The following is a 10,224-nucleotide window of genomic DNA, read 5'->3' as shown; positions in this document are numbered from 1 at the left end:
GGGAATATAACTTACCACAAGACCAAGAGCTACTAGGGGTTCACCTTCATTCAAATGATAGAGGAAAGATCCTCCATAGGTATGTCTGTCCAAGGGCCAACCAACTGTGTGATCTACTCTCCCAGGTTTCCAGTTCTTTTCATCAATAACCCATAACTAAAAACAAACAAAAAAAATAGGTCCTGTAGTATTTTAAAAATGTTTTTATGTCACCACAATGCAGAAAACTTGCCAGGTTTAATGTCTTATTTATGAAAATTACAAGTGAAAAACTGTAATATAAGTATACAACAAAATTACTTCAAATATCAAAGGCGGCTGGGCACGGTGGCTCACGCCTGTAATCCTAGCATCATGGGAGGCTGAGGTGGGCAGATCACTTGAGGTCAGGAGTTCGAGACCATCCTGGCCAACATGGTAAAACCCCATCTCTACTAAAAATACAAAAATTAGCTGGGCATGGTGGCGGATGCCTTGTAATCCCAGCTACTCCAGAGGCTGAGGCATGAGAATTGCTTGAACCCGGGAGGCAGAGGTTGCGGTGAGCCGAGATCATGCCACTGCACTCCAGCCTGGCTGATAGAGCATGACTCAATCTCAAAATAAATAAATAAATAAATAAAATGCAGGTTGATCACCTAGAATATCAAAGAAAATTATATCAAACTGCAGCATGAGTTCCAGAGTAAAGAAACAGGTCAGAAAACTTATGAACTCTTAAAGACATTAAATAGATTCTCAAATTGGTAAAGACTTTTATACAATTATAGGAAATCAGGAAATCCTACTGAAAGGCTGAGGGAAAGTTCTGCGGTACTGGTAGTGTTCTCTTTCTTCATCTGGGTGACAGCCACAAGGGTATGTTCACCATGTAAAAATTAATGTACACTTTAGGTCTCTCTTTGTAATAGACATGTATTCTCCAACAAAGTAATTTATGCCCTCTGCCCTGCCTTCCACAATTGAAATAAATTGTTCACCCTCTTTTCAGACTGGTAAATTTTAAATTTTGAACAATTTCTATCTGAAATATTATCTAAAAATCAGATAATATTGTGTGCAATCAGACATGATGTGCAATCTATCAAAACAAACCCTTATTCAGAATATAACGAATCTAGTTTTACATAGACTTTGAACCTTTCTGAGATTTAACCTAAAATAAAGTTTTTGTTGTTAATTACTGTATTTTTTATTTTTTTAGAGATGGGATCTCACTGTGTCACCCAGTTAGGGTGCAGTGGTATGATCACAGGTCACTGCAGTCTTGATCTCTTGAAGTGAAGTGGTTCTCCTGCACCAGCCTCCAGAGTAGCTGAGACTACAGATGTGCACCACCACACCTGGCTAATTTGTAAATTTTTAGTAGAGATGAGGTATCACTACGTTGCCCAGGCAGGTCTTGAACTCCTGGACCCAAGCAATCATCTTGCCTTGGCCTCTCAAAATGCTTGGGTTATGGGTGTGGGCCACCATTGCTAGCTCCACAACAATATTTAAGCAAAAGGGTTATAATGAAAATTTTACATTTACATTCTAATAAGCCTAGGATTTGGGAAAACAAGACTAGAGAATGGATAAATTGAGAAAATGTAAAATACATAACCTAATTAAATTTTAGGCTGCAGATTAATATACTATGGCTGAGTGTGTATTTCATAAACAAAATTATCTTCGCATTACCATTTTGAAAAAATAATGCTTTGTAGGATGTGGTCATCCTACAAACAGCATATGGATAACAAGAGCAATCCTAACAGGGCAGATGGCATTACAATGAAAAAAAAAAAAGATTCAAATATTCACAAGTTCAAGATTCATTTCAAGCAACACTTGATACAACAATTCCAACATGTAAAACTAACTTAACCAATAATAGAATTTGATCAGTAGTTATCTTCTAGCCCCTTGAAAAATATCCCAAGTTTTAGTCATAATGAACATTTCAAGACAATGAAAAAATATAACTAAAGTTAAGTCAGTATTACAAACTACCTGATAATACAAATAAATTTAAATTCCATCTTTCGAAATTAAAATTACAGAAACAAACCCGGATACCTCCTTCAGTCCAATCCCATAGGTCTGAGGTTCACAATTGGCTCTCAAATCAAACTTCGTATATAGTTGCTTGGCTAGATGTCCGTGGCAACCTTCTGCAAAAATTGTGACTTTAGCATGGAGTTCTAGCCCTCTCTCAAATGTTGCCTGAAAAGCAAAAACGTGTTAAATGGCAACATTTGACAATTTAAAATATATTCACATTTTGATCAGATTTAAATTGAACTATGATTCAGGTGTGGAAGAGACAGTGCAAATGTATAATATAAAGAATCACATAGTAAATATATAGAATAATATAATCTTACTCTTCTCACTTAAAATATCTCATGGAAATCTTTTCAAGTCACTGTGGAGCTCAACTCTTTCTCTTTAATGGCTAGGTAGGAGTTCAGGTAGAGAGACAGGATAGATTATCCAGCTCCTCTGCCAATGGATAATAGCCATTCGCTCTTTCCAGTTTATGTATGAACAAAAACAATGTTATAAGATATAAACACTCTTGAATATATATTGAATATAGAGCTGATCCTTGAACGAGATGGGTTTGAATTGTGTGGGTTCGCATATACAAGAATTTATTTTTAACCAAATAAGGATTGAAAATACAATATTCACCGGATGTGGGACCCGAGTATATGGAGACTGATTTTTCATGTATGTGAGTTCTGCAGGGTTAACTTTGGGACTTGAGTATGCATGAATTTTGGCATACTTGGGGGTCCTAGAGCCAATCTACCGTACACACTAAGGGACACCTGTATACACATACAATATTGGTGCTTTTATTCCTATAAGATAGATTCCCAGGAGTGGCCCTCTTAGATCAAAGGGTACATCTACTTTTTTAAATTGATATTATCATATTACTTTCCAAAAAGCCTGAAGCAATGAATATATTTCCATCAGTAGTATGTAAGACCCTTTCCCTATAGTACAGTTAGTGACAGATATAACTGTTCCTTTTACATTTTTGCTAGTGTATCAGGTGTCGTGATAACTCACTACTATTTTATTTTTAATTTTTTAATTTTTTTTTTTGAGACGGAATTGTGCTCTTGTTGCCTAGGCTGGAGTGCAATGGCACGATCTTGGCTCACTGCAACCTCTGCCTCCAGGGTTCAAGCAATGCTCCTGCCTCAGTCTCCCGAGTAGCTGGGATTATAGGCGTCCATCACCAAGCCCAGCTAAGTTTTTGTATTTTTAGTAGCGATGGGGTTTCATCATGTTGGCCAGGCTGGTCTCGAACTCCTGACCTCAGATGATCCACCCACATCGGCCTCCCAAAGTGTTGGGATTACAAGCGTGAGCCACGGCACCTGGCCCTCAATACTATTTTAATTTGCATTTCCCTGATTACTATTTTGAGCATCTTTTCTTTTTGATTCAAGAAATAGTGAATGAATACCTACAATGTGCCAGGTTCTGTGCTAGGCACTGGGAATACATGGATGAGTTAAAAAAAGATATGTTCCTTTTCTTTGGACTAGCCATAGAGACAGACATTAAATAAATACATGAGTATATAATTACAAATTGTTTAAGTGCCATGAAAGAGAGCAGAGGGTATTGCAAAGGAGAATAACAGAAGCCAGCTATTCCAGATTGAGTGAACAGGAAAGTCTTCTTAGAAGAAATGACATTTAACCTCTGGACTCTGAAAAAAACATATTTAAGTATCTTTCCTTATGATTAGTGGTCACTGAGTTCTTCTATGAATTGTTAATATTTTAGACTCTACCCATTTTTCCAATGTGTTGTCTTTTTTCTTGTCGATGTTTAAGTACTCCTTGATATTACAGAGAGTCAAACATTTACAGACTTTATAGTATATTTTGGTATACAGAAGTGTTTAACTTTTATATATTAAGTTAAAAAAGGTTGTCTTTCTTTTTTTTTTTAACAGGTTTTTAGTATCTTGTTGCTGTAGGGTGGCTTACCCTACCCCTAGATTGTTAACTTTCATCTCTTAGATTTCCTTTTGATTTGTATTGTTTTAAATCTTTAAATCACGAGAAAGAAACAACCAGCAGACCGGGGTCCAACTCTATTTGCTTCCAGATGGATATAGAGTTTCCCCAGAACCACTTATAAAACAATTCAATCTGTATGAACTAAAATATTAATTCACATATTTCTGTTTCTTCTTAGAGGTAACATGCCCTTTAGTGTTCAAGGGACAGGCCGTGGAGCCACACAGCCTGTATTTAAATCCCAGCCCCAATACTAAGTAGGTGTCTGACCCCAGCCAAGTTACTTAACCTCTGTCACTTAAAAATGTCCAAATCAGAATTGTTATAATAAAATGCATATTGGAGATAGGAACCAAGAGAAGGCTGTAAGAAGAGCCAAGTCAAAAAAGTGTTTCAAGAAGGAAAACATAATCGAACTATGTCAAGTGCCATCCACTAGAAGGTCAAGTAAGGGAAAACAGAGGCCTGTCCACCAGATTGGCAAAATGGAGGTATTTGTGACTCTAACAAGAACCGTTTCAGTGAAATGGCAGGGAGAAAGCCTAACTACAGTGGGCTAAATAGAGAATGGAACAACACATTAAACAGAATCTTTGATTTTCCCCACTCTAACCTTGTGGTAATACTATTTTTAAAAACTTAGATTTTGGGGCTCAAATTACTAAGACTCCATTGTACTCTTCTATGCTATTATATCTGCATAAACGCAACATACAAAATATAAACGTTTTTACAAATGCAAAGCATAAAAAATCATATATATATCTCTTTCTTTTTTAATTTTTATTTTTTTAGACGGAGTCTCACTCTGTCGCTTAAGGTGGAGTACAGTGGCACGATCTTGGCTCACTGCAACCTCTGCCACCTGAAATAAACTCACATTTGAACAAATGAGAACATGCAAAAATGAAATACCAAATACTAAAAATACCAAAATTGCTTCAATTTTGTTATAATATTAAATGCAAAAATATTTAAAGACTAAAATATAATTTATAATTAATCATAATATAGAAAAGAACCATAATATATGAACAACCGTGTTCTTTTACTGAGAGGCAGTATAACAGTTTTTACAAACCTGGCTATGCACTGGAATCCCTGGAGGCTTGTTAAAAAACAGCTTCTTAGGCCTTACTGCAGGACAGGCTGAGCCCCAAGATGTCACATGATTCTGATGTGGCCAGTTAAACCACTAGGAGTCCCAAACAGGATTTGCCATTTGCCTTTTTTTTTAAGATGGCGTCTCACTCTGTCGCCCAGGCTGGAGTGCAGTGGCGTGATCTCGGCTCACTGCAAGGTCCGCCTCCCAGGTTCATGCCATTCTTCTGCCTCAACTTCCTGAGTAGCTGGGACCACAGGCACCCACCACTATGCCCAGTTAATTTTTCTGTATTTTTTTTTAGTAGAGACGAGGTTTCACTGTGTTAGCCAGGATGGTCTTGATCTCCTGACCTCGTGATCCGCCCGCCTCGGACTCCGAAAGTGCTGGGATTACAGGCATGAGCCACCGCGCCCAGCCGCTATTTGCTTTTGAAGCAGGAAATGTGAGAAGCAGAAAGTCTGCTGGAAGAGACTCTAGATTCCTAATTCTATTCCAAGAGTGGCAGAGAGGAGGATAAACTATCAGTTGACAAATATTTACTGAGACCTAATATGTACCTGGCATTATGCCAGGCATTGGAATAACCCAGGATCTCTATCCTTTGGGAGCTTATAATCTAGTTGGGAAATTGGATAATAAATAAACCTGAATAGACAGGTCAGTTGATTGAGATGTTAATTGGTGTTTTGTTCATATTATAGGACAGCAAGCTATTTTTTTCCTTATCTTTTCCAAAGAGTGACAGTTCTATGTTCTGATGGTTTTGCTTTCAGATTCAAAAATACAAGATGTGAAAATCTGAAAATTATCCAGGTTTATATTTTGAATGAGAGGTGGAGAATCAGTTTTACATCTACCAAAAGAGGTTAAAATCATGTCAAAGTGGCCGGGCACGGTGGCTCGTGCCTGTAATCCCAGCACTTTGGGAGGCCAAGGCGGGTGGATCATGAGGTCAGGAGTTCAAGACCAGCCTGGCCAACATGACAAAACCCCATCTCTACTAAAAATACAAAAAGTAGCCAGGCATGGTGGCGCACAGATGTAATCCCAGCTACTCGGGAGGCTGAGGGCGGGGAATTGCTTGAACCTGGAAGGCAAAGGTTGCAGTGAGCCAAGCTCGCGCCACTGCACTCCAGCCTGTGCAACAAACAAACACGTCAAAGTATATCACTACTTACCTACTGATAGTAATGCAAAATGATTCTTGTCCAACGAAATGAAAATTGTGGAGAAATAAAAACTGCAGAAACTATTTTCATTTGATATATTTCGTTAATGAAGTGGATTGATGGCCTGTAAATGTGTTTATGTTTGAATTCTTCTTGCACTGGTTGTAATATCTTACTGATTCTCTCCTTAACTAAATGAAATAAAATCTTTGACTTATGTTTGTATATTTGTATGTCATTATCTTTAAAAAATTTTTAAAACATATTATAACTACTTGCCTAAATCACTGTTAGCTCAAAGTTGCTTCTATATTTTTTAATGAGAAAAATTCCATATTAATTACTGTATTCTAACACCCACATTTTTTGAAATTTTTAAAATTCTTATTTATTTTGAGACAGGGTGGTAAGACTGGCTAATTTTGCATTTTTGGTAGAGACAGGGTCTCGCCATGTTGCTCAGGAAGTTCTCAAACTCATGGGTTCAAGTGATCCAACTGTCTGGGCCTCCGAACATCCACATAATTAATGTATAGTTTGTAGCAAGACCTTTATTGAGTCTAAGTTGGTTCTTTCTTCTTCTTTTTATTTTTTAAGACAGGGTTTTGCTCTGTCACTCACCTAAGCTGAAATGAAGTGGCATGATTATGACTCACTGCAGCCTCGAACTCCTGGGCTCAAGTGATCCTCCTGTTTCAGCCTCCAAAGTAGCTAGGACTACAGGTGCATACCATGAAGTCCAGCTAATTTTTTTTTTTCTGTTTTTGGAGAGATGGGATCTCATTTTGTTGCCCACACAGTTCTTTCTGTTGTTTGTCGGTTTGTTAAGCACGTAACTACTAAGAAGGTTTACCTTTGGTGCACCATCCTTTTGTATCCCTACATCGTTAGTGGCAATTCCTTTTACACTACCATCGTCATGAAAAAGGACCTAAAAACGATAAAAACAAATTTATTAATACCTTAGAATTCATCATCATCTTGAAAAAACAGTAAACAGCCTTAGGTTTCTTAGAAGGTGAACATCTTCTCTAGATTACAGAAATACAGACTTTAAAATGTTCAGGCAATAAAGAGACATGTATTAAGGTACTCCCTTCTAGAGTATTAAAGAACAGAGCTCACACAATGGGAAATGAAAACAATGCCACAACCTTGATGAGAAAGAAAAGGGGAGACTACTAGAGAGATTACTAGGGAAACCAGTAAGATTAAACAAGAAGTGCCCTTCAGATGTCAAATCATGTGTAAAGAATCTGAAATGGAGGCCTGTAACAAATGAAGAACATGAAGGTGGAGAGAAAGAAGCTGTCAGGAAAGCTTATGTCTCAAATGAGTGAAGACTTCAATAAACAAAAAAATAAAGAAAACAAAACAGGGAGAAGCTGAAGACAGACCAAGGATGATAAAAGTTTATTTTATTTTTGGAGCAAGAAAAAGGGGGAAAATAGGTCAAAAGTGTAATTCTGATGAGGAGAAATAGCAATAGTCTGTAACCCTTGGTTTCTGTTTTCTCTGTGAAGGAAAATGCTCGTTGGATAGTAAAGTACAAAATGTACAATGCAATTACACAGCAGATTATAAGAAAGCATGGAAGTGGAGAGGTAAAAGAAAAGATTAGCAGCAATAGATATGAAACCTCCCTATAAAGAATATACATAAAGGTTTTATCTGATATCCTGAAAACGAACAAATCAGCAGCAGAATATGGCTAGAGACTAAACTGAAGTTTGGCTCAGAGTACTCTCAAAAAACCCTGGCAAAGAGATCAATAATCTGTTGATGATAATCATTAAGGACCTGAGAAAAAGAAGCATGATACAAGTGAGTCTGAGTGTTCATGTATGTATTCCAAAAGTGAGAGTCATGGATTCTATAAACCACCTACCTGTGACTGTGGCACTGATTCCAGTCAACAATGTCTAACAAGGAGAAATACAAAATCCCACACTTGGGTCCAAAAACCCAAATGCATGTATATGGGCTAGGAAAACAGAAATTTATAGCAGCAAGTATAGTACAAGGACCTATGTGTTTTATTTGACTTACAAACTGTAAGGGTAAAAACAAACAGAAAAAAAAACGAACTTTACTTAGCGCCAATAGCTTTTCTTTCAGCATTTCCTTTAGCAAACTTCCAACTGTAAATCCTTTATTTGTCTCTCTGAGATACATGGCAGTCTTTTTAAAGTGCATTCCAAGAATATCTTTTTTAGGGCTTTGGAGCCATTGCTTTGAAATGGAATACCAAGAAGGACGCCTCCTGTCTTCCTGTCTCTGTGGGAATTTGGGTAGGTGTTTGGCTTTAAGTTGTAACTTCCTGCTTGTCCAAAAAAAAAAAAAAACACCAAAATATTTTATTTTTCCTTTGAGTAAAGACAGTTAACATGCATGCAATGAATGGATTGTATCTGCCTGGCTATTTAAAAGGGTGAGATTTCTGTCTTGGCCTGTGATAGGCATCACAGTCTTAGTTTAAGGCTAATTCAAGAATAAAACTGTTTTGTTCTTTTTTTTTTGAGACAGAGTCTCGCTGTCACCCAGGCTGGAGTGCAGTGGCGTGATCTAGGCTCACTGCAAGCTCCACCTCCCGGGTTCACGCCATTCTCCTGCCTCAGCCTCCCGAGTAGCTGGGACTACAGGCGCCCACCACCATGCCCAGCTAATTTTTTGTATTTTTAGTAGAGATGGTGTTTCACCATGTTGACCAGGATGGTCTTGATCTCCTGATCTCGTGATCTGCCCGCCTCGGCCTCCCAAAGTGCTGGGATTACAGGCGTGAGCCACTGCACCCGGCCTTTTTTTGTTTGTTTGAGATGGAGTCTCGCTCTGTCACCAGGCTGGAGTGCAGTGGCGCAATCTCAGCTCACTGAAACCTCCGCCTCCTTGGTTCAAGTGATTCTTCTGCCTCAGCTTCCCGAGTAGCTGGGACTACAGGCGCCCACCACCACGCCCAGGTAATTTTTGTATTTTCAGTAGAGACCGGGTTTCGTCATGTTGGCCAGGAGGGTCTCGATCTCTTGACCTCGTGATCCGCCCACCTTGGCCTCCCAAGTGCTGGGAGTACAGGCGTGAGTCACCACGCCCAGCCTGTTTCTTTCCTTTTTATAATTTATGAAGAGAATTCTTCTGGGTCCTAGGAGATTTTATTTTTTATTTTTTGAGATGGAATCTCGCTCTGTCGCCCAGGCTAGAGTGCAGTGGCGTGATCTCGGCTCACTGCAACCTTTGCCTCCTGGGTTCAAGCGATTCTCCTGCCTCAGCCTCCCAAGTAGCTAGGATTACAGGCATGTGCCGCCATGTCCAGCTAATTTTTTGTATTTTTAGTAGAGACGGGGTTTCACTGTGTTAGCCAGGATGGTCTCGATCTCCTGACCTCGTGACCCACCCACCTTGGCCTCCCAAAGTGCTGGAATTACAGGCGCGAGCCACCACGCCCAGCCAAGATTTTATTTTTAATAATTTCCCCAGTAATACATAATAAGAATCAACAGTGTGATGTGGTTGCCAAAAAAGTAATTACTTTGAGGGAATCAATGGAAGACCATTTCTAGAATGGAGAAGATAACAGTTCTACACTAGACATGAAGTGGTTTATTCATTCTGGGTGCCACTTTGTAAAGGGGATAAAAAGAGGATCCATTCAGAAGTGGGCAGCAAGAATACTGAAAGAACTCAAAACTCAAATTATGTACCGTCATGGCTGAAAGAACTGAGAATATTTAAGCTAGTGTTGGGGCTCAGAACTGAGAATATTTAAGCTAGCTAGCAATGGGGCTCAGAAGATAATACCCTAAAAAGTATGGCACCCTGGCATGCTGAAGTTGAGGCTCAGAAACCGATATCCCAAAATATGGTGCTTTGACAAGCTGAACTGAAGAAGCTTCAGTGTCTCTCTGACCTTCCCCAGCCAACT

At 38.8% G+C, this 10,224-nt stretch overlaps 1 protein-coding gene across 1 annotated transcript in view; it reads right to left on the bottom strand.

The window, feature by feature from the left end:
- ETFDH (electron transfer flavoprotein dehydrogenase) overlaps positions 1-10,224 on the bottom strand; it is a 38,078-nt gene that overhangs the window by 12,252 nt on the left and 15,602 nt on the right. The window contains exons 6-8 of the mRNA XM_008000121.3: positions 7,162-7,239; positions 2,062-2,208; positions 16-156 (exon numbers count right to left, since the gene is read on the bottom strand). Coding sequence (XP_007998312.1) covers positions 16-156; positions 2,062-2,208; positions 7,162-7,239 — 366 coding nt within the window. The remainder of the gene's footprint in view (positions 1-15; positions 157-2,061; positions 2,209-7,161; positions 7,240-10,224) is intronic.

Source organism: Chlorocebus sabaeus, chromosome 7, assembly GCF_047675955.1.
Source record: "Chlorocebus sabaeus isolate Y175 chromosome 7, mChlSab1.0.hap1, whole genome shotgun sequence".
Taxonomy (NCBI): Eukaryota; Metazoa; Chordata; class Mammalia; order Primates; family Cercopithecidae; genus Chlorocebus; species Chlorocebus sabaeus.
Note: the sequence above shows the minus strand (reverse complement) of the source record. Positions and strands in the feature narration are given on the sequence as shown.